Source organism: Vicugna pacos, chromosome 34 (assembly GCF_048564905.1).
Source record: "Vicugna pacos chromosome 34, VicPac4, whole genome shotgun sequence".
Taxonomy (NCBI): domain Eukaryota; kingdom Metazoa; phylum Chordata; class Mammalia; order Artiodactyla; family Camelidae; genus Vicugna; species Vicugna pacos.
In genome coordinates this window covers 20,160,443-20,183,408 of record NC_133020.1, presented here as the reverse complement: position 1 = coordinate 20,183,408, position 22,966 = coordinate 20,160,443, and the positions used below count along the sequence as shown (strand labels likewise).

At 52.2% G+C, this 22,966-nt stretch overlaps 1 protein-coding gene across 8 annotated transcripts in view; it reads left to right on the top strand.

Annotated features, from left to right (window-relative positions):
• The window catches only part of TULP3 (TUB like protein 3), a 35,658-nt gene extending 16,837 nt beyond the window's left edge, over window positions 1–18,821 (top strand). For 4 of the 8 annotated variants that reach the window (XM_072954856.1, XM_072954855.1, XM_072954859.1 and 1 more), the window contains 9 exons: window positions 5,738–6,002; window positions 6,606–6,782; window positions 11,262–11,395; window positions 11,755–11,952; window positions 13,866–13,978; window positions 14,251–14,365; window positions 15,624–15,722; window positions 16,074–16,245; window positions 16,794–18,821. In XM_072954856.1, the coding sequence (XP_072810957.1) occupies window positions 5,738–6,002; window positions 6,606–6,782; window positions 11,262–11,395; window positions 11,755–11,952; window positions 13,866–13,978; window positions 14,251–14,365; window positions 15,624–15,722; window positions 16,074–16,245; window positions 16,794–16,927 (1,407 nt within the window). In that variant the 3' untranslated portion in view covers window positions 16,928–18,821. Of the gene's footprint in view, window positions 1–391; window positions 526–3,953; window positions 4,036–5,737; window positions 6,003–6,605; window positions 6,783–11,261; window positions 11,396–11,754; window positions 11,953–13,865; window positions 13,979–14,250; window positions 14,366–15,623; window positions 15,723–16,073; window positions 16,246–16,793 lie in introns of all 8 variants that reach the window. The other 4 variants (XM_072954858.1, XM_072954861.1, XM_072954863.1 and 1 more) reach the window with 3 other exon arrangements.
• Window positions 18,822–22,966: the final 4,145 nt, after the last annotated feature.

Here is a 22,966-nt window from a genome sequence, read left to right as displayed (position 1 = left end):
CGGTTAGTACTTGCTGAGCCAAGGCTCTGGGCTGTGGCAGCACCAAAGTGCTTTGAGGACATGAGCCTCGAACTTGGCGTTGGATTCACAGTCACTGAGAATCCCTTGTGTACGAATTAGAAGAATGTGAACGTTGTGTTTCTGTGTAGTGATTGGGGCCTGCTGCCTTATTAAACACCTCTCTACGCTGTAATTTCATATAATTATTTAAAAATTCGTATCTGCAAATGTGCTGCTTAAAAGCCTCCGTTGCCTACAGAGTAATTTTCTGTGTCATTATTACTATTTTTGCAGTGATTTGAATTGTGTTCATTTCCTCCGTTAGACTAAGTTCCGTGAGACCAGGAGCTTGGTCTGTTGATGACCGTTCTGTCAGATGTTCCCCACACAGGGCTGGGCCCGTAATAGGCCATCATCAAATACTGGAGTGCAGCACGGAATGAATGAACAGTTCTCTGCTGGCGCATACAGTGATCCTTGTGGCTAGTCAGTTTGGAACCTGTACCCAGCACGTGTTACTTCCATGTGAGTGTTTTCTAATTCAGGAAGTTCTGTAGCTCCAGTCTGCCTATGTGGCATCATTAGTAATCAGTGTCTAGATGTGGTGGGGACTAGAAATACCTCTACAATTTTGTCTTGCTTCATTACGTTGCTGTTGGCCTTCATGGCGGGACTTGGAGCCTAGTGAATTACTTTAATGATGGAATCGTCACAGACTAGTTACGAGGTCTCCTTGGGGGTGTGTCTAGGACTGCCTGGCCCCCAGGCCACTTTCCAGTCCTAGGTGTCTGTGGTGCCTCTGTGGGGCTTGTCACCGAGACCACTGCCCCTCAGGCCACCACGTGGTGGGGCCCGGCGGCCTCACGTGTGCCCAGATGGAGCATGACCCATTGGTCTTCAGGGACTCTCAGCTTCAAGGTGGTGGCAGTCGCCTCAGTCAGTTGTGTGATCCTGCTCTGCCCGCCACCCTCCCCCGCAGCTGGGCTCGGCTTCCTGGGCCTGGGTGATGGTCACCGCCCCACTGCTCTCGGAGAGGCCTGCCTCCAGATGTCCTCCCAGGGTGGAGGCCAGGCTGGCCCTTAGCTTGTCATGGGCTTCGGGATTCCTCAGGTCACAGAGGGACCTCGGTGGGGGTGTCCTGGCCCAAGCACCCAACAGCAGCGGGCTCATGGAAAGACAGTCTTCCTCGAAACCGCTGTGAGGCTGCTGTGCCAGCGGCAGCCTCCCTCCAGCTGACGATGTCCTTTAAGGAGACTGGGGCACATTTTAAGCAAATCTGGGGCTGCACAGCAGGGTAGGGAGTGGCCGCAAAGGTCTCAGCAGTCACAGGAGGCTGCCTCACGTCTCCCTCCGTGGGGCGCGTGGCCTCTCAGTGGAGGCCCAGCACGGGCTCTGCACCCGCTTCTGTGTGGCTGCTGGGAGGGTGCGAAACACACAGTTCTATGCTGAGAAAACAAGTAAAAATAGAAAAGAAATGAATCTTCCTGGACTTACGGGGAAAATTCTGATTAGATGTAGATTTATCTCCCACCAAGATCAGAATAATTGTGAATAATTTTGATGAGACCTTTGCTTTTCAGTCCATTGCATAGCAAACTGTATTTAGGGAGAAGTGACCACAAGATTTTGGATATTTATGTGATTTACTTTTATAAGGCTAAATGGTACTTCCCTAAACTAACATCAAATGAAATCCACGGTCATCTACCAAGTAGTGCTGTAAGACATAAGCTTTTACATTTTTTGTAGTTTTTGAGTTTTGTATATAGATACACTTCCTGGATTTTTTAAAAAGATGGCCCAACTATTTTGCAATTTTTATTCTTTTCAATGAGAATGCTACATGTGGTAGGTATGTGGTGTAAATGTTGGGATTTTGTAAGCCCTTTTTTTTTACAGTATAAAAATTTTTTAAGTATGTTTTTATATAGGCAATTAAAGCATATGGTAAGAATTCAAATAATACGGAAGGGTGTTTGAGCTGCAGTCTCCTTCTACTTGGCTCAGTTCTTCATCAGGCGCTGTCACTGACTTACAGTGTGTCTTTCCAGAGGTAGTCAGTGAGTGTGATCGTGAAGTATAAACTGTGGTGCTAAATGGCGCATGAGAATACTGGCAGAGCCCTGAAGTGCTGCCGCAGCGTAGGAGGAGGTTGCTCAGCCGGGGTACGGGAATTTTCCACCAGTGCCAGCGGGCGTGCAGGTGGCCTGTAGCCAGAAAGGCAGCGCCACGGGACGAACAGAACACTGGGCCCAGATCAGAAGCCTTGGTTCCCTGTGCCTTTAATTAGCTGTGTGATTTTAAGTAAGATCCTCAGACTCTGTGGGCCCTAGTTCATCTGTAAAGTGGGGTCAGACTGGATGAAACAGTAGACTGTTGGAAAGGGTCTTAGAGAATGGAAGTTGTCGCTGGAATGGAGTGCACCGAGGAAGGCTCTGTTGTTGCTCACCCTGGGCCTCGTAGGCTGGCAGCGACTTGTGGGGAGGCACGTCGGCCGACCCGAGGGACACAGTGCACTGTCGTCAGTGACAGTGAGCGTCAGCGGGGGCAGAGGGGAGGCTGGGGAACCTGCCTCCCCACCCCTACCTGACGCAGACAGTACGTTAAGCTCCTAGGAATTCTGCTGTGGGAGTGTCCCCATGGTCCTGAGCTTTGTAGAATGAGCAGCAGTTTGTTGAGAGCAACCAGAGTTAATCAGTCTCATGAGGATTGGTTCATACTAACCAGTATCGTAAGTGGTGAATCTCAATCAGGGGATTAATTTATTAATTGCTAGTGAACTGTGTACCACAATCAGCAGGTCATCACATTTTCATTAGAAGAGTCTGTGGGGAGTTTGCCTGGTAAGTTTGAAATCAGAGCAAATAGAGTTTGTAAAATGATCTTCGTGGTAGTTCTCATTGTGCGTTGGTAGAATTAATTCATCTCTGCTGGAGGGAGGGCACACCTGCCCGAGGAGTGAAATGCGGGACTTCCGACCGGGACGCTCCCTGCCTTGGACCGTTCGTACCAGAGACACAAGGTGGATCTTGCTCTGTAGTTCTGCTCACCTTATTCCCACAGAGACCGTTCCCCTTCTTTTAAAGCATTCTTTCGTCGTCCACTACAGCATTCTTGATTTGATTACATTTGTTTCTCTCATGGCTGTTCTGTTTTTCTGATAGTATAACCTTAGAGTGTAATGTTTAAAAATCCTAGATTTTCAGATAACTTACACATGGCTGTCTTTGTCCTGAATAGATTTTTGAACAGCTTTTGTGAGCTATGTAGTTCACATGTAACTACCGATAGCGCCTCTTTTAAAGCGTACAGGTGATTTTTAGATCTTGGGTAAATGGAATCATGCAGTATGTAGTCTTCTGTGCCTGGCTTGTTCGGCTTAGCAAAAGGCTCACCCATGTTGTAGCATGTATCAGAATTCATTCCTTTTGACTGTTGAGTACTTTTCCATTTTGTGGAGAGGCCACATTTTGTTTCTCCACTCATCAGTTGATGGACGTTTGGGTTGTTTCCACATTACAAATGATGCTTCTCTGAACATTTGTGTGCAAGTTTTTGTGCAGAAATGTTTTCATTTTGCTTGGGTAATATACCCAAGTATAATTACGACAAGGTTTACCTAATACACCTTGGGAAAAGGAGTGGAGTTGCTGGGTCATACAGTAGCTCTATGTTTAACATTTAAGGAGCTGCCAGACTGTTTTCCAAAGTCACTGAACCATTTTACATACCCACCAGCGATGTGTGAGGCTCCCGGTTTCTCCATGTTCCTGCTAGCACTCACTGTTGCCGTCTCTGGTTAGAGCCGTCTCAATGGGTGTGAGTGGTGCTCATTGTAGCCTTGACTTGCATTTCCCTGGTGGCTGACGATGCCGAGTATTACAGTGGCCATCTGAACGTTCTCTTTGGAGAAATGTCCACCCAGATCCCTTACAGTGAGAACTCTCTTCCAGTGTGTGTTCCTGGCTGGTCACGATTCTCGTTCCTGAGAACACGATGCTCGAGAAGTTAAACTGAAGATGAGCAGGCTGAGCGGTAAGCCAGAAGTCAGAGGAAACAGAGTGAGGGAGGCCCGAGGGGCAGTTCGTCCAGGCCATGGATTCCTATCCTCAGAGCGAGCGAGCTCCCCGGGAAGCAGGTGCTCTGCTCTCCAGAGTCACTGTCTCTCTTTCTAGGACAGGCGGCCTCATTTTTGCACTGTGGCTGCCCTTTTCTGGACCACAAGCAGAATACTCCTTTTCTGTAGAACTCTTTTTTCTTTACATGTGTTAATAAAGTGGATTCTGCAGCTTGTGTTTGGTTCCGTCGGTTGTTTCACGGTTCCGAGGCCATTTGAGGCTGGATAGCTGCGGCCGTGGGGTAAGCTGGGCCTGTGCTCGTGTCTGTGTTCTTCCTGTGTCTGCAGGCAGGTCACTTCGTGTCCGTCACACAGGACTTCTTTGTTGCTGGGCCCTCAGCAGCAGTTTCTGTGGGAGGACTCATTACGGCCGCCTGCGTGTTCTGTGTTCCTGGTGCGCTGAGGCCCGCTGTGCGCGGTAATTCCTGGGTCCCAGAACAGTCTCAGAACCTCCAGTTATTCCTTTCCACTCGCTCTAAGCTTTCTCTTCATTCTTGACAGTATAACCCATTCGGCACATTATTTTAGCTCCCCAGTCTTCTTCCTTACATACGAGGTTGGGTGAAAAAGAATAGTAATATTTTTTGTCTTCTGAATTTATCTGCAAGCTTTCATCAGCCCGGTTCTGGGGAGAAACACTGCCTTTCCTTGAACAGTCTCACCCCTTGGATCAGCTCCTCTTCTTAGTGGCACTTTTTAAAAGCAGTGTCAATGAAGAAAGTCAGTATGTGGCTTCTTGCCTAAGATACATAGGTTGTGGTATCTTTGCTTTTAAGTCATGGCTCACTTTTAGCTTGGGGCTTGGCGCGCCTCTGTGCTGAGACGTCCCAGACCCACAGTGGTCTCTGTGGATTGCAACGTCTTCCTTGCCGAGGCTCACAGGTAGTGCGCACATGCTGGTGCCTTCCTTTCCCTCTTGTGGATTTTCTCCTCTTCGTCTTTCATGCTTTTTCCTGACTCTTCTTGCAACCTTGTTTATCTTACTTGTGTCCGTAGAGTTGATTACTTTATAATTGGAATGTTCCCGCTGCCTTTCTTTCCTGTTCTACCCTTGGCCCTAATTTGTTTGATTACTGATTATGTAAAACTGAGCAAGAAATTAAAACTTACTGCTCTTCAGCTGATTAAAACATGAAAATATTTTAGGGTTTAGAGGAAAAAATGTTTTTTTTTTCCTTCCAATTACAGAAGTAAGAAAATTTAGAAACTACAGAAAACTAGAAAAAGGAAAAATAATAACCCCTGTTCTACCACCCGGGGAACTCACCGTTACTGTGTCTCTTCACCTTTTCTCCTGCTCGTGTGTGTTTGTATATTGTAAACTTGTGATTGTGCTTTCGTAAAAATATGTTAATTACTATGTATTTTTAGTAGACTTGGATCATGGTATCGGCTTGGCTAAAAATGCATTTGTATCATTGTAAATAGATCTTTATAGGTGTTTAGTAAATATGTATTAAGTGAAGTGAATGAATCCTTACCCTCTCTGTGCCTCGATTTCCCTATATCTTAAGTGGGAAAGTCTAATTTACAAGAGGTTTTGTAAGGATCCGTGAGAAACTGTGTTTGAAGAGCTGGCTCTCATGCTCGCCCTCCGGGCTGTAACACACTGTTCCCTAGAGGGCGTTGCTGGAGAAGAAGCAGAGGAAGAAGCGCCTGGAGCCGCTCATGGTCCAGCCGAACCCGGAAGCCCGGCTGCGCCGGTCAAAGCCGAGGGGCAGTGAGGAGCACACTCCCCTGGTGGAGCCGCAGGCCCCGCACAACGGCGTCGTCCTGCACGGTGTGTATTCAGGCGCGCCTCTTCCCGCCGCAGCACCGCTCGCACAGACCCGGGGTGCAGGAAGACTCTCACGGGGACCGAAGGGGAGCATTAGCGTCGTTACTGGTACCTTCACGAATCTTTATAATCACATCCTGTCAGGGTCTTTGGTTAGAGTAAAAGTAGCGGCCTGATCCGTAGAGGATACCTTTAAGTTCACATCCATCCTAGAACCGTTGTTTTTTGATGCAAGATTGGTTGGTCCAGAATGGCCCATTTGAGGAGCTTCCAGGCTTGATTGTCGCCTCATGGCAGTTACCCATGGAGCCAGGAGCAGGTGGAGGTCACCCATCTCCCAGTAGCTGGATCCGAGGGTCATCTGAGATGGGGACGGGGGAGGGAGAAGAGGGTAAAGCACCTCTAACTCCCGCCCTCGGCTGCTGGCTCAGACCGGATCTGGACTTCGGGGATCTCCTCTGCTGTCACCGTCTCGCTGTTAAGGTCCAGAGTGCAGTACTGGGGACATTTTACCTTAGTGGCCGTCGGGGCGTGTTGACGAACCAGATAATCAGATGCGTGACTCTGTTCACAGGTGTCCTCCTTCCTGCACGTTGAGGGAGGAGGAGAATGAAGCGGTGTGGCGGCTCGTGGTTCCGATCACACACACCAGAACCGCCAGCCAAGCGGTGGGCGACATGTTCCTCTTTTTCCTTCTCTTCTGGCCCATAGGCATTGACGGTCCCGCTGCCTTCCTGAGGCCAGATGCTCAGGACTTGGACAGCAAGCCTCATGTTCTGTCAGTGGGATCCTCTGCCGCGGAGGAGGACCCTGAGGGGAGCGTGGGTGAGGAGCGCGCCTGGGGCCCTGCTTCCAAGCCTGACCTTCAGGAGATTCTCCAGAAACACGGTGAGGCTCGGTGACGGTTTTGAACAGTAAGTTAATTAAATAAAATGTAAAGTATCAGCAGCGCTGGCTACTGTGGTGGCCACGTCCTTCTTTTTGACACGTCATTTTTGTCGTCCGCACCCTGTCCCTTTGACACAGGTGCCGCTTGGCGCCCTGCCTGCCTCCGTTTCAGTCTGTCTCCTCTGGTGTCAGGGGAGAGGCCAGCAGCCAGCTCAGTCCCGTAAATGTGCCTGTACGCTTCGCAGGTCCGTCGTCCCCCCTTCTCAGGAAGCCCATTTTACAGTGGGAAGGACTTGTGTCCCCCTTTCAGGTGAGAAGCCTGAAGGCCAGTAATTGCACGTCTGGGGGTACCTGCTTCGTGGTAGGCGCCGCCGGGCCCCGGGGGTGGGAATCGGGGTTCTGCCACAGACCGAGGAGTGGACGCGCATTCAGACTGGTTCGCACGTTCACTCACCCGGAAAACGTGCTGAACACAGGCTGCGTGCCAGGCCTTGTTCTGGGCGCCTAGAACACAGCGGTGAGCAAGGTGCTTGCCCTCTAACCGAGGCTTCGTGGGCGTAAACGGCCAGGGAGTGTGGAGCGGGCGCCTTCCCAGCGCTGACCTGGAGAAGGCCGGGTGTGAGCCAGAGCCGGGCGCAGGCAGAGGGGCCCGGGGAGCACGGCGAGGGGGTGGGAGAGTGCGGGGGCCCCGGTTACACAGGACGGACGGTACCGGCGTGTTAGGGATTTGGACTTCATCTGAAGAGTGACAGGAACTCGTGAGGGCTTGTAGCTGGAAAGATGGCAGCAGATTTGGGCTATAGAGACTCCTCTGTGCTGGGAAGGATGAACTGGGGCGGACAGGTGTGGAAGCAGGAGAGCTGTTGAGGAGACGGTCTGGCTGGTGGCCTGAGCCCTGGTCAGTGTGGTGTGTGCCAGAGGAGGAAGCGGGAGGGGGAGAATCCCCTGTGGGCCCGTGAGAAGGGGCGGGAAGGACACAGAGGGAGGGTGGTGAGGCTGAGCCCCGACGGCGTGTGCCCTGCTGTGCGTGCTGTCGGCTCAGGAGCAGCAGGACAGGGACCCTGGGAGTGTGCGTCGTGTGCCAGGCCTCTGACGCACTTGTCACAGCATTTGTGCCAGTGCTGTCGGGTTTATACACACTGGCCGCTCCATTTTACATGTAAGCAAATTGGTTCTCAGAGATGCTAGGTAATTTGTCCTAGATCACACTGCTGGTTAGTTAGGTGGCAGACCTGGGCAGAAGAAATTACGACTGCAGGGGCATCAGGTATAGAAGGCACGGTACGCTTGTGCCAGCGGGCAGGTGGCCAGAGTGCAGGTGCGGCGGGGGCAGCATGTGACCCGGTTAGAGCACGGCTCTGGAGCCGGCGGCACGGGTTCGCATCGCAGCTCGGCACATCTGGCCGGGAGAGAGGGAAATCAGCCCGTTTCTCTGCCTCAGTTTCCCTGTCTCTAATATGAGTGTGATGGTGGTGATTCTCTCACTTTCCCACCACGATCATTGTAACGAAGCGGAGGAGCAGGGCAGAGAGAACCCCCAGTTCTTACCCAGGCCCTCGAGCTGGAGCGGCAGACGTAAACCCTCTGATTCTCAGTCTAGTTCTTTATCCCTCACTGGACATGCAGGCTGTCTCCCGTCTGCCCTGTCGAGTGACTGCTGTGTTCTTTCTCAGAATTGGCCTTTCAGGACCAGAGAGATTAGTGCCTTTTTGAGTCTCAACAAGTTGCATCATGAGGGGAGAGGACGTAGCTCACTGGTGGAGTGTGTGCCTGGCCTTCCTTGGGGTCCTGGGTTCAATCCCCAGTGTCTCAACAAAGGAATGAGTGAATGAATGAATGAATACCTAATCCCCCCCCCAAAAAAAGGAATTTTAAAAAGTTGCATCTTAACCATAAAACCCATTAAGTGCTTACTTGATTAATGCTTAAGATGTGTCAGTTTGGAAGGTTATGTTCCTTCAGTGGGGATCCAGCTTGCTTGTCTTAAAGGGTCGGGAGAAACTCTTGATCTCCATCTTAAGACGTGTATTCACATAGACTGAGTTCTTGGCGTGGAAGTGGCATTTGAAAACAGACACTAAGTGAAGGTACATAGCAAGTGAGACCCCAAGACTTCTATGCCCTTTTGCCACAAAAAGTTAACCTTTTAGGAAACAAAAAAGAAAGAAATGTCCTTCACAGATCAGAGAAGTTTTTAGTGACAACTACTGAGCTGTGATTCACATGTCTACAGTTACCCATGTAAAGTGAGCAGATGCTTGGCTTTCTAGTGTATCCGCTGGGGTCTGCAGCCATCGTCACAGTCAGCTTCAGAACGCTTCCCTGAGCCCAGAACGGAACTTCGCTCCTGCCAGCAGTGACTTCCCGTTTCCCTCCCACCCTGTCCCTCGGCGGCGGCCAGCTGTCTTCTTTCTGTCTCTGCGGACTTCCCTGTCCTGGGGTTTCATAAGAGCAGGATCTCACACTGTGTGGTCCTTGATGACTGGCTGCCACTGAGCGGAGTGCTGCCAGGGGGCACCCACGTTGTGGCCTGTGTGAGCATTGCCTGCCTTTCTGCTGCTGAACGGCGTTCCGCCATGTGGGCGAGCCGCGTTTTGTTTCTCTCGCCATCAGCCGATGGGCATTTGGGTTGCCTCCCCTTCTGGCCATGGGGATGCTGCTGCTGTGAATATTTGTGTGTAAGTTGTTGCGTGGGCGTATGTTTGCCCTTGAGACTAATTTTTAACTGGCGTTTGTCTTGTCCTTGGGTATCCTTGAGAAAAACGAATGCCGTTTATTTGAGAACTGTGTAAAAGTAGGTCACAGTAGTTCCTCCTCTGAGATGGCTGGATATGGGCCCTGCTTACTGTTAAGTCTCCTTGTCAGTTTACGGCTTGGGCTGTTGCAGGTGCTGTGTGAGGGTAACTCCACCCTGTAGACCGAGGAGAAAGGGGAGCTGAGTTTCAGTCGTGGCTCTGCCTTTCTGCTGGAGAGTCAGTTCTCCCAGAGCCCCGCACTCCTGTGTTACCCTGAGTGCTGTGCTGGCTTATAACACATCGCACTTTATTCTGCGTCTTTGTTCCTCTCCCGGTGGTTCCAGAAACAGGAGACAAAACAAAAAATAAGATTTACTGGTACCTCCTCCTCAAACTCATATAAATGTGAGGATAAAATGAAAAAAATAGTTTTTAATCAGATAGTTTGAAATTTTCTGTAAGAGATTCTTCATAAATCCAAGGTAGTAGTGTTTCAGACATTTCCAACACCAACTAGGTAACTAGACTAACGATAAACAACGTGGGAAGACAGAAACGTAACTGATAGAACAGCGGTAAAACATGCATAATATTTACCATCTTAACCGTCTTTAAGTGTACAGCTCAGTGGCGTTAAGTACATTCACACTGCTGTGCAGCCATCATCACTGTCCCGTCTCCGAAACTTTTTCATCCTCCCAAACTGAAACTCTGTCTCCGTTAAATACTGACTCCCCATCTCTCCTCCCCCTGCCCCTGGCAGCCTCCGGCAGCCTCCATGCCGCTCCCGGTCTCCATGAATTTGCCTGTTCTGGGCACCTCGGGGAAGTGGAATCATGCGGTGTTTGTCCTTCTGTGCCTGGCTTATTTCGCTTAGTGTGACATCCACAGGAGTCATTCATGTTGTAGCATGTGTCAGGGTTTCATTCCTTTCTAAGGCTGAGTAACGTCCCACCGTATGTTTACACCACAGTTTATCTCTTCAGCAGCAGATGGATATTTGGGTGGTTTCCACCTTTTGAAAATTGTGAATAATGCTGCTATGAACACTGGTTGTATAAGTATTTGTTTGAATCTCTGCTTTCAGTCCTTTTGGGTGTATACCCAGAAGTGGAATGGCTGGATCATATGGTAATTTTATGTTTGTTTATTTTTTTCAGGGACCACTGTATTTACACAGTGACTGCACAATTGTACACTGCCAGCAGCAGTGCACAAGGGTTCCTTCCAGTGTCTCCGCATCCTCACCACACTTACTTTCTAGGTTTTTTTAAATAGTCATCCAGATGCTTGTGAAGTGGCATGTCACTGTGATTCTAATTTGCATTTCCCCAGTGATCCATGGTACTGAGCATCTTTTCATGTGTCTGTTGGCCATTTATGTTATCTTCTTTGGAAAAATGTCTATTCAAGTCCTTTACCAGTTTTTGAATTCGAGTTTGTTTTCTTGTTGAGTTGTAGGAGTTCTTTGTATTTTCTGGATATTAATCCTTTATCAGATACATGATTTGCAAATATTTTCTCTCATAAACATAATGTTTCAAAGATCTAAATTAGGGTGGCAACATCAGGGAAGGAAAGCGGGATGGATCTAGGTGAGAATATGAAGAAAGAATTGTCAGAACGTGGATAAAATAGCCACGTTTTAAGTCCGAATAGCTTGGAATGTTTTAAGGAAGAAAAGTAAAGTTACATTTGGTTCAAAGATTTCTAGCCCTTTTGACAGTTTCTCCTTTTCTGCCAGGCATCTCAGGTAGCTTGAACTTTGATGAAGAGGAGACTGATGGGGAGGAGGAGGAAGGGAAGAAACTGAGGTCTCATTCGCCAAATTCAGAGACAGAGAGACCCAGTTCTGCGTCCAGCCAGAAGCCAGCCGCGGTACGCACTTGTGAGCCGTCTTCCCGTGGAGCTGATTTAACTGTTTCCTAAACATGCCTTCGGTATTCAGGTGCCATTACTGAGTGAGGGCTGCTTCCGAGACGCAAGCTGGGGTTTACACTTAAAGGCCGTGACTCCCTGATTTCTTGCGTCCCGAGCCAGCTGCTGGGAAGCTGTACCCCGTTTGTGCTTCGCTCCCTCCTTGCTCCCCTGTTCATGTCCTTGTTTAACGGCTTAGGTTTTCCATGTTCTGTCAGACGGTGACTCAGTAAGGTGTTCTGTCCTGTAAGCGTTCCTCCAGGGGGGCACGAGGCGTTCTGACGCAGCTTCCTGCCGCTCACCTGTGACTGCTCTTTCAGGACACAGGGGCTTCCGGAGCTGCAGCCCAGCAAACTGATAGCCAGCTGGGAGAAATAGAGAGTTTAGAGGACTTTGCCTACAGTCCTGCCCCTCGAGGCATCACAGTGAAGTGTCGGATAACCAGGGACAAGAAAGGAGTGGATCGCGGTCTCTTCCCCACCTATTATATGCACTTGGAAAAGGACGAAAATCGAAAGGTATGGGAGGTGGTTCTTAAGACGATCTTGGGATGGAGGGAGGGTGCTGTGGGATGGCTTGTGGATGGTCTTGCGACGGGAGCAGCAGCAGCCTTAGACCAGGACGGCAGGCACTGGCCTGTGCTTGTTCATCCCTCAGCGTCTCCGAGGAGCTCACGGTCTAATAGTCAAACTCTGTCCCCGCCCCAAAGAGAAAGGTTTATCCAGAACGTGAGAAGACGGAAGAGAATATTTGGATGTAACTGCTTTTGCGTCCATCCCTTTTTTGGGCTCGGGAGTGCTCCAGTGTGCTCTTCGGCTTTTATTTTTATCACCGTGGAACATGATGTTGTGGAAGAAAGAGCGAGTTTTAGGGAACGAGAGGAATTGGAAATAGAGAAAATATGCAAGTGAAATGTCTTCTCACCTTAGGAATTTGAATCTACTTTATACATGAAGTGGAGGGAACTTAACACTTGCTAATGGACAACGTATTTTGTCCTAACACCAGGTCTAAGTGGGTGGTTTAGGGGCCTAGAAATGAGATGGTGACAGTAGATACCGGTGTCGGTACAGCCACTGTTTGTTGAGTGTTGACAGTGTACCAGGCGTGTGTTAAATGCTTTATGTATATTGTCACCTAGGATCCTTACAACACCCAGTCAGATAGGAGTTCGTATCCCTGCTTGATGGGCGAGGTAACTGGGGCTCAGGAAGGACATACCTGCCCCGGATCCGTACGAAGTGGCAGAGCCAGGTTTAAACTCCTCTGTCTGTTGGATTCCAGAGTGCTCCCCCCCCCCACTTAGTTACTGCCGCCTCCTGCTTCCCTGTTATTTTCGAGTCTAGAAGGGTTTGGGAAGGATGCATGAATGTGACAGTATTCATAGCACTGAAGTCATAAGAGTTTAGAACCACAACACTCAAAATACAGAAGGCAGCACCAGGAACGCAGCTGCAGTGTGGGGCGGAAAGCCTGGTGCCCAGGGCCCCGCCTCTCCCAGAGGTGGACAGACTCTTACTTGTGGAACTGGATGAAGCTTCTTCAAAAAGTCACTTCTACGGATAACGTTGTAAATTCTTATATGGAGAATCAAGCTGGTGAATTTAGAGAAGTTGTGCAGTAGGGAAACCCTGGTAGTGAATTCTGAGAAGCATGATGAGGGTTAGAAAAAGGGATAAGGACCCGAGACCGGGCTTTGAGAAACCCTGAGTGGCAGATATACTGGTCCCATGACAAGGCGTGGAGGCCCCCGGGGGCCCAGGGATGGCAGGCCATGGTGGCTCCCACAGCCACATCTGGAGGCCAAGAACCCAGAGCTCACGGAGACAAGGCAAGGACAGAGTGGACACCCCTCACCCAGCTGGGTCACCTGGTTGCCTCTGGAGGAGATGCATCTCTTCCCCCTGCCTGCCACTCCAGGTTACAGTGGACATTGCAGGTCTGGGTGTTAGATGCCCCAGGGAGGCAGCCACCGCCACCCATGAGGCCACTGTTCAGGCCAAGTTCTCCACAGTCCTCGTGCGGTGAGGCAACTGGGGGAGCAGGGTCGGCAAATCCGATGCTATCCCTGCAAGGTGACCGGCTGCTGCAGCTCTGGGCTGGTGCCTCTCATCCCTGTCCCCTGGGCCCTGGCATCATCTCAGCCCCTGTGCCCAAGAGGCCACTGCTGTTGACCGGCAGGGACAACAGCTATGCCTTGGCCAGGGCCGCACGGCCACCCTGGGCAGCTCTGCTGAGGCCACCTCTGATGCCATCCCAGGACCTCCGGCTGCTCACCTGCCAGCTCTGTCAAATCTCCCCGTCACAGAAAGGCCCAGAGATTGGCTACTTGGTGCATGATGGCACGTGATGAATACTTGCCAGCTGAAGAGGTGCGACAGACATGGCCATCCTCAGGTTCACTTTTTACTGAAATGTTTTTCTTTTTTAGATATTTCTTCTTGCAGGTAGAAAGCGGAAAAAGAGCAAAACATCCAACTACCTGATCTCCACTGACCCAACAGATTTGTCCCGTGAGGGGGAGAGTTACGTCGGCAAACTCAGGTACCGGTGGCCCGCCCGTCCTTCTTGGCACTGCGGTGCCTGTGGTTTCAGAACAGCCTCACAGCGTTCACAGCTGAGCGCGTGCTGCTGTCATCTAACAGGGAGCTGGAAGGAGATATAAGGGCCTTCCTTGTTTTAATGATAGATCTTTGAAAAGGTGATGGTGACCATTTAGACCTTTGAAGGATGGGCAGAGGCTTCACCTTCCCCAGGTTGTGTTTGTGTAAGAAAAAAATACAGGTCATCATGGTGACGTTTTCTCCTGATTCTAGGTCCAACCTCATGGGGACCAAGTTTACAGTTTATGACCATGGTGTCAGCCCGGCCAAGGCCCAGGGCCTGGTGGAGAAGGCCTACACCCGGCAGGAGCTGGCTGCCGTGTGCTACGTGAGTGCCGCCCCGCTCACCGCAGCCTGGCTGCCCCCCGGCTCGGCGGCGTCCCGCCCACGCCCGTGTCGCCGCTCTCCCTGAGCCCGCTGTGTCACTACGTCCCGCGTACCTGCTCTGCCCACTTCCTGGTGCCGCTGCCTTTACTCAGACCTTCGCTGCTGCCTCCTGCCCACTGGCTAGAGGTCACAGAGCATCAGAAGCTCGTCTCTCCGCTCCCAGTCTCCTGCCCAGTCGGTCCTCTGTCGTTGCCAGAGAAGCGGCCCGGCTGCTGCGCCTCTGCTGCTCCACTCCGTGTGTTTTCACACTGCCCCATGGGGGCAGAATTGAGCCCAGTGCTGCTCCTTCCCGTCCAGGCTCCCCTGGGGGTGTGTCCCCACCTGTCCCCATCGGTCCAGCGACAGCAGTCCTCCGGTCCCTCCTTCCCTTTGTGGCGTCCCCCTGCACTTCCCCCTGCGACCTGCAGTACCCTGCTCACTGCGGCTTCAGCACGACCCTCCTCCCAGTTCTTGAGCCCATCTTCTTTCCGCGTCCTCGCTGATGTGGGCCCAGTGTGGGAGCCGGCGTCCTGGGAGCTGTAGGGGCAGGGAAAGCAGGGGCTTAACCCACTCAGCTGCTGCTCTGAGCCGAGTCCCAGCTTCTCCCCAGGTGGAATTAATCTCATCATTTGATTCCCATGAGATTTTATCCAAATCTGAGCCATTTGAGTTAACACTGCGCATCGTATAGTGTGTTTTCTCTTAGCTTCAGAATTAAATATTTGAACCATGCATGACTTTAAGATGTGTGTGTATGTGTGTGGATACACACGTGCAGCACATGTTTAATGTGCTTATTTTGTTCGGATATGATCTGCCTTGCTTGACAGACACCTGAACCTCTTCCTGGTCCAGGCTCCGTTTGCCCTAAGCCGTAGCTCTCACCGTGCGCCATGCAGTGCTGTGCCTTCGCTGGCAAATACAGACTTCTGATGATGGCAAAACTGTACAGTTTGCTCACAATTACCTGAAATTTCTCTTAAGACTAACAAGTAAGAGTAGAGTTTCAGGCCAGTAGAATCTGTTTTAAACTCAGGTGGTCGGATTAGGTTTAAAAGGTCTTGACCCTCCATCTCTCTTTGTTGAACTACAAGAAAGTAATAGAATACTGTTTAATGCTCTTGGCGTCGTCAACATTTTATGCCCTAGAAAGTCTTGAGTTAAGAATGTAGCCTTTTCATTTCAGTTCCAAGTTCCTGCCTTATTTTCCTCTCTTCCAGGAAACCAACGTCCTCGGGTTTAAAGGCCCTCGGAAGATGTCTGTGATCGTTCCCGGGATGACCATGAATCATGAACGGATCCCATTTCAGCCACGAAATGTAAGTAAGAGCGTATTTAATCAGCAAAGGGCTCTGAGAGACAAGACTGCAGTACCAACGAGATCAATGGAAAAAAGTATTGATTCTTCCAGAGCCCAGCCGGGAGGGTGGCTCACAGTCCCTTCAGGAGCCATCCCCCCGGACCCAGGTCAGCGCAGTTGCTGACGTGGTTGATTTGCAAAGAGAAATGCTAGTTATTCTACAGGAATCTAAAAAAACCTTGCTGAATTTCTGGCTTTTTTCATTTGTTTTACTTTGTTTTACTTCCTGCTCTGCCTCCTGCCCCCAGCGTTGAGGATGAGCGGTCTCCCGTGGTCCTCAGGACAGACAGGTGCCTTTCATTTCCAACAGGACCATGAGAGCTTGCTTTCAAAGTGGCAAAGCAAGACCATGGAGAACTTGATTGAACTGCACAACAAGTCCCCAGTCTGGAATGATGACACCCAGTCCTACGTCCTGAACTTCCACGGCCGGGTCACACAGGCGTCTGTGAAGAACTTCCAGATAGTCCACGAAAGTGACCGTAAGCCCCCAGGAAGGGCTGGGCGGGGACAGGAGGGAAGATGTTCTTTCAGGAGTCAGAAATGAGCATCGTTGGGAGGAAGTCATATTCAGGCGAGAATGATTTGAGAAGGAAATGATTTCTTTGGAAAGACAGAACTACAGCCTCACAGTTAAATTCCTGAACCGCCGCGCTGCAGAGGGCGGCGGGGTGGGAGAGCTTCCTTGAGGCAGGGCAGGAGGCCTCGGGGAGGCTGCTGGGCGTGGCCGCGGGGACCTTCGCACAGTGAGGGCTCCTGGCGGCCCCCGGCACCGGTGCTGCCCCGGCCAGCGCCTCAGGCTGCTCTCACCTCTTGCCCTTTCCTGCTGGCTGGGGGGCCCCGTCCCTGGAGCTGCACGGGGCACAGTGCGGACTGCTCACGGTCCCCGCCGCTCTTGTCCACGCCCCCTCCCGTCCGTAAGCCTCCCGTGTGAAGAGACTTGGTGGCTAACTGGCCTGTTGGGGGGTTTTTCTGTATCTCAGGTAGGCTCTTCCCCAGGTTCTAACGTCCCGATTTTTCCTGCTCCCAGCGGACTATATAGTCATGCAGTTCGGACGTGTGGCCGACGACGTGTTCACACTGGACTACAGCTACCCGCTGTGTGCCCTTCAGGCCTTTGCCATCGGGCTCTCCAGCTTCGACAGCAAGCTGGCATGCGAGTGAGGGAGCGGCGGCGCTGGCCTTCTCCCCGCAGAGCTGTCCTGGGCGCAGCCGCCGCCCTGCTCTTGCCCCAGGACACGCAGAGCTACGGTCTGCCCCTTTCGGGATGATCCCTGAGAGTATATACGCGTGTCTGTGCACGCGCCACCCCGCCCAGTCCCCGCGCCGCTCGGGGATCACAGCCTGACCGGGTGGGGGACGGTTCGAAGCCCGGAGAGGCCCTTGTCCAGAGCAGGGGACTCCTGAAGTCAGTGCCCAGCAGAGTCAGAGTTCTTGTGCCTGGAAATTCGTAGCCAAAGCGAGCTTCTTAAATATGCGAGTCTCCTTTTTTGAAGACCTTTTCAGAGAGGGAGAGTTCCCTGAACTGCCTTTATCTCCAGGCCTGCAAACTTTCCCCGTAAACGGCCGGTAGTGTCTTAACACTGCGCTGCTCTGTGGCGGCCAGTTCATCCACGGGGCCGCGGCTGTGTCCCTGACACGGGCGGCAGGCCAGCCCCTCCTGTGGGCATCCCTCTCTCATCCAGAATGGGTCCCCAGTTGTGAGAGCATCTGAGTCGGGGGCTGTCTCTGAGAAGCAGCCGTCCTGCAGGTCGACTCTGAAGAGACGTGCAGCCTCATTCGCTGTAACGTAGCTTTTACCTTGTTTGGAATGATTTCCAGAGTCATTTGCCGTCAGAACTGGGAACCCGAGTCAGTCCTCGTTCTGAGTCCACACGGCTGGCTTGATTCTGCCATCCCACCCACCTCGCCCGTGGGGGACGGTGCGCCGCCGTCTCTGTGGACAGAGCGTGTGCCGGGTCCCCAGAACTAGCCACCCCCGCCCCTTCCCCGTGTCACAGCCCCTCTCCCCTTGTTCTCAGCAGGTTGGCTGGCTCCGATCTCAGAGTGGCTGTGGCCAGATGTATGATCAGTGATGTGAGAAATGTACGTGAGCGTCCTCATTTTGGTTTAGGCTGGAAGTGTAAACTCTAGAGGCGACCGGGTCTAGTTAAGCCTGAGGACTGCTGGACAGTGGCCTTCACTGTCAGCCCGGGAGGCCTCCCACAGCCGTGCGGCCGCGGAGCGGTCGGCGTAGAGGCACACGCCCGCGGACGTGTGGGGGGTGCCAGAACAGTGTGTGTGGAGACTTGCCGTTGTCACTGTGGAGAGGGGCAGGGACCAGAGCTTGCTGGCAGGGCCGGGCCTCTCTTCTCAACGTGAGCACCGTCCGCTCCCGAGGCCCATTCGTCCGAGATCACGTCCCGTCATGAGCTTCTCACAGATTGTAAGAGTTCTGCTCAGTCGTTCAGATTATTAGCATCTCCCAGCGAATCGTGTGAGGCTGCCAGGTCACGGCCCCCGAGCGCACCTGGGTGTGGAGGACTCAGGAGCCCGGTGAGCTCTGTGCTGGCGATGTCGCCTCCCAGGCTCTGCACGGGGCCAGGCGTCAGCGGCTGTCGCTCCATTGTGTTTCCCTCCTGTGGACTTCCTCCCTGTCCCCGCTGCCTGCTGTCGCTGCTCCACGTCCAACAGCAGTGGGAAAGGCCAGGGACGAGAAGGCCCGCGCTCACCCGCCGGCGGGCCCCACCCGCTGTCCTGCCGAGGTCGGTCCCTGAGTCCCAGGCCTGCTTGCCCTCAAGTGCCTCGTTCAGAGAAGTGCCCGCCAGCCCCCTGGCGCCGCCGTCCCCGAGTGCCCCCTGTCTGACAAGCTGCGGCGTTGAAAACGGAAGGCTGGTCCCTTGTCTCCAGATGCAGAGTATGAAGGGTCCCAGGAGGGGCCGCGGGGCCTGAGCCCGCTCCGGCTCAGAGACGCCCCCCGCTTCGCGCGCTCCTGCTTGGGTGCGCAGGTGGTTGGTTTTACGTGAATCGTATTCATATCTTTTGTGGCCACAGAAATAAAAAGTGATTTCCGTGACAATGTGAGTGTTGCCATTCGTCTTTCCAAGTCCCATCCCTCGCTCGGCCCGCACCTTCATGTTCTGTCACAGTAATTGCATCGCTTGGCGGCAGTGAATGGGGTCAGTTCTTTGAAGCCAGGTGACAGTCACCGTCAGCCTTCATCCCAGGGCAGGAGCCGAGTCTGCGTCCTGGAGGCTGTAGACTCACGCACACCACACCGACCTCAGAGCCGAGGCTGAGCGTGGCGGGCCCAGAGGTTCTGGATCCGTGGTTCTGGATCCGGCGCCGGGCAGCCTCCCGGGTCATCCTTGTGCTGCTTCTGGACTCAGCAGCGAAGCAAATCAGATATCTGCTAGTAAAGCAGAGCCCATCTCTTACCTCCGAGTGGGCACATTCAGAGCTTCCTTTCAGAGGCAGCTTGGACAGATGCACTCATGAGTCTGCAAGGCCTCCCTGCTCGCAGGGTGTGGTGGGGGGTGAATCACGTGAAGCAGGGAGAGCCCCGAGATCAGGGCGAGAGCTGGAGCCAGGCTGACTTTTATAGCTTGGTTTTTCTTTTTCATGATTCTTTTTGGCCAGTGTACTTGTGACACAGTTTTACACCCTTGCCAGTGACCAGAAGAAGATACCATGAAGATAACAGCAAGTGGTGGTTAAAAATGTAAGCTGGGCGGCCAGAGGCTCTCTGACCTGGAGGTCAGTAAATGAGAGAAGAGACGGATGAGCACCGTTCACCTTGAGCACTGTGGGTGCAGCGGCAGGTGACGGTTCCATCAGGCAAAGCCCCTGCGCTCTGGCCCTCTTCCTGCCAGTGATTTGCCAGATGCGTCTCTGGTCCTCGATAGATTGAGGGTTTTGAGTTCCTGACCCCTGCCCCTGAGGGATACAGTGCTCCCCGCTCACGCTGGCAGCCACCCCAAATCCCCATGTGTTGACTCGAGCTCTCTGGCTACCTCCTGGACAGCTACGTGCTGTTTGTGGCAGAAGAGACCTGGGGAGAAGACGTGGAGGCACGAGCCAGGGCCTGGGGAGGGAGACTGGGTGGCGGGAGCACCTCGTGGGAGGACCTGGTCCTGAGCCAGGAGAGCTGCCTTCCCGGCCGTGGACCCCGCGTGCTCCCCAAAGGAGACGTTGGGATGTTGGGTGTTGCACGTGCCCTTCTCCGCCTCCAGCTCCCCTCTGTGCGGACCAGCCCCTGCCTGTGTCCTCATGCCCCTTGTCCAGCATCTGCTCCTGTCCAGTCCAAGGCCCTTTAAACTTCCGCATGGGGACCCAGCTGCCCCCAGCCTCCATTTCCTGGCCAGGAGCAGGGGGCTGGTTTTCCCTCCTCTCCCCGCTTTGGTCTCCTAGCTGTCAGGGTCCGTGTGTACTCTTTCCAAGTCCCACAACCCTTCCATGGTCTGCAGAAACGGGGCGGTGGGGGGAGGACGCCACAGGTGATGCAGGATTCGCCCTGCGTGACCTGGGACCTTCAGGCCAGCCCTGGGTAAACGGCAGGCGGCTCTGTGGCACCACCTGCTGGCCAAGGGGTATGTTACCAGTGCGTGAAAATGACTAGCACAGATCTGTAATCCGGGTGAGGGGAACTCACCACGGACCGTGTTATCAAGTACTTACAAAGACCCCTGTGCTGTGGCGTGACTCTTCTGAAGGTCTGGGGACAGTGACATTCCTGGGGTTTAGAAAGCTGAGGTATTCCAGGTAAAATGCCCGAGATCTGGCACATATTAGTGTGGGATGGGGCAAAAACCAGTATTACCATTTTTTATTAATGTTCTTTTGGAAGGGAACAATGCATTTCAGTTGACATTTTTAGCTATGCAACTACACAAAATGGCTTATGAATGCTCATAAAGCAGTTTCAGGGGGCTTTCCAGGGACCATGGTGAGAGGAAAGAACAACAGTGTGGCTTCACTGGGTAACTACACGTCTGTGTTCCAACCTCAGTCCTGACTCTACCCTGAGTTCCTTCCTTTGTACCCATTTCTCCATTCCTACCGGGTGCAGGGTGGGGGAGAAAAAGGAAAAAATAGCCCTGATGTTAATGAGAGTTTTTGAAATGCTTCAAATACGAAACGGGCCTCTGATTTTCTCTGGCTCTGCTGAGCCTCTCGGTCCGTCAGGCCCAAGCTGCAGGGCCGAGGCCAGGGAGTCGGTGAGGGAGTCTGAGCCACGCAGAGGGTCGAGCCGGCAGGGGGGCCGAGGTCGGAGCAGGAATTTTCCTGGTCTGCTCCGACCTTTTTTTCCACATTTTGTGGAGCACAGTGGTTCTCAAGCCTCAGGGTTTTAACATCTGGTTAAGCACCACCTACTAGATCCTGTCCCTTACGACTCCGAGAATAATCAGCAGTCCTCTTTCCTCTGTGGTCTGGCGGCAGGAAGGTGAGGAAGGAAGGATGGTCTGAGAGGACCGGAGGCCAACAGTCAGAGGAAGGCTGGGAACTAGCTCACGATTCTGAGTGGCGTCTAGATGCGGTCCGTACACGAATGCCTGCTCAGGACAGAGCGCAGCAGGGTAAGACGGAAGTGTGACGTTCACATGTCCAGGTTTGGCCTTTGGTCAGTCTGATGTTATTCTGTATCAGATACAGATACAAGTTTCAGCTAGTAATTTCATACGGTTTTTAAAAAGTTTAAAGACTCTATAGTGAAAGCCGCCTCCCCTGTCTGCCCCCTTCTCGCTCCCCGTGCCCCGGCCTCCTCCCGGTTAGCCATGCAGAGAGTCCGGGGGAGCTTTCCAGCATTTCTTTCTGCAGGAATAAAAGTGCATTTGTAACTTTCCTCTCTCTGTGCGGAGGTAGCATACTATACACTTGGTTCAGTAGCTTGCTTTTTCTCACCTAATATATCCTGGAGATGTTTCTATATCAATAAACGCAGCCCTTCCTCATCCAGCCATGCCTCGTGTTACCATTTCACAGTGGTATGCTTCGCAGATCCTGTGTGTTTTACAAACAAGCTCTGTGGCAGCCCTGCGTGGTCAGATGATGATCAGCACTTTTTAACAATAAAGTATTTTTAAGTTAAGACGCATATGTTGTTTCTTTAGACCTAGTGCTGCTGCACATTTCATAGGCTACTGTATCACATAGACATAACTTCTCCTGTATGCACTGAGAAAGCCCCAGATCTGTGTTGCAATGCTTGCTCTCTGGCAGTGGCCTGGGGCTGAGCCCGCAGGACCTGAGATGTCCTGGTACCCGTCTGTGCTCTGCGGTGTTTCACTGTAGGAAGTACCGCAAAGCTTTTAGCTAGTCCCCTGTGCATGGGCTATTTGCACATCAAGAAATCCTATCAGCGTGTTTAGAGTATACATAGGTTCCAGAGGCCGTGCTATTTATTTCAGTCCCTTTTCATTCTTCATACTCTGTAACTCACCCAGTGTTACACCTAATACACTGGCCCGCCCCGAGCTCTTTCCTGAGCTCTGCCGGCGTTCCTGTAAACCACCTGCTGAATGTCTCCTGTATGACCCACAGCCATGCCGTCCAAACACCATCGCCACGAGTCACATGTAACTATTTAAATTAATTAAAATTCAGGCACCTAGCTACATTTCAAGGGCTCGGTAGCCATACGTGGCTTGTGGCTACCGTCCTGGACAGTGCAGATAAAGAGCATTTTTATCACTGCAGGAAGTTCTGCTGGGGGCATGGGTCCACAGAAATCTTAGCTTCAGGTTCCCCAAACGTAGCTACTTCTTAGCAGTTCTCCTCCCATGTGGGGGTTGCTGTCTGTCCAGCTCCCCTGTCAGGATGTTGGCAGCTCACGGGGCAGGGATGGTGAGTTATCTGTTTATCTCTAGTGCCTGCCCAGCACAGGGCCAAGGACAGCACACACGCTCCAGCCGTGCGGAGTGAACACATGACAGAAAACTGAGGCTCATACTGTAAGTGTGTGTGCAAGGCCACAACTTGTATGCAGCCAAGCTGATGTTTGAACCCGGATTGTTTAAGTCCCCAGTAAGGTCATAATACGTGACTTACAGTAACTTTCATTTCCAAAATACTGTTACCAGAGTCACTGAAAATGAAGCGTTTAAGTGAATGAGGCTGGAGGAAGCCTTTCCTCCCTTCTAATTTTTTTTCAGGAAGACCCTGGATTTCTGATCCTAATGACCCCTTGGGAACCTCAGAGAAACTCAACTGTGTGGAGCAGGCCTC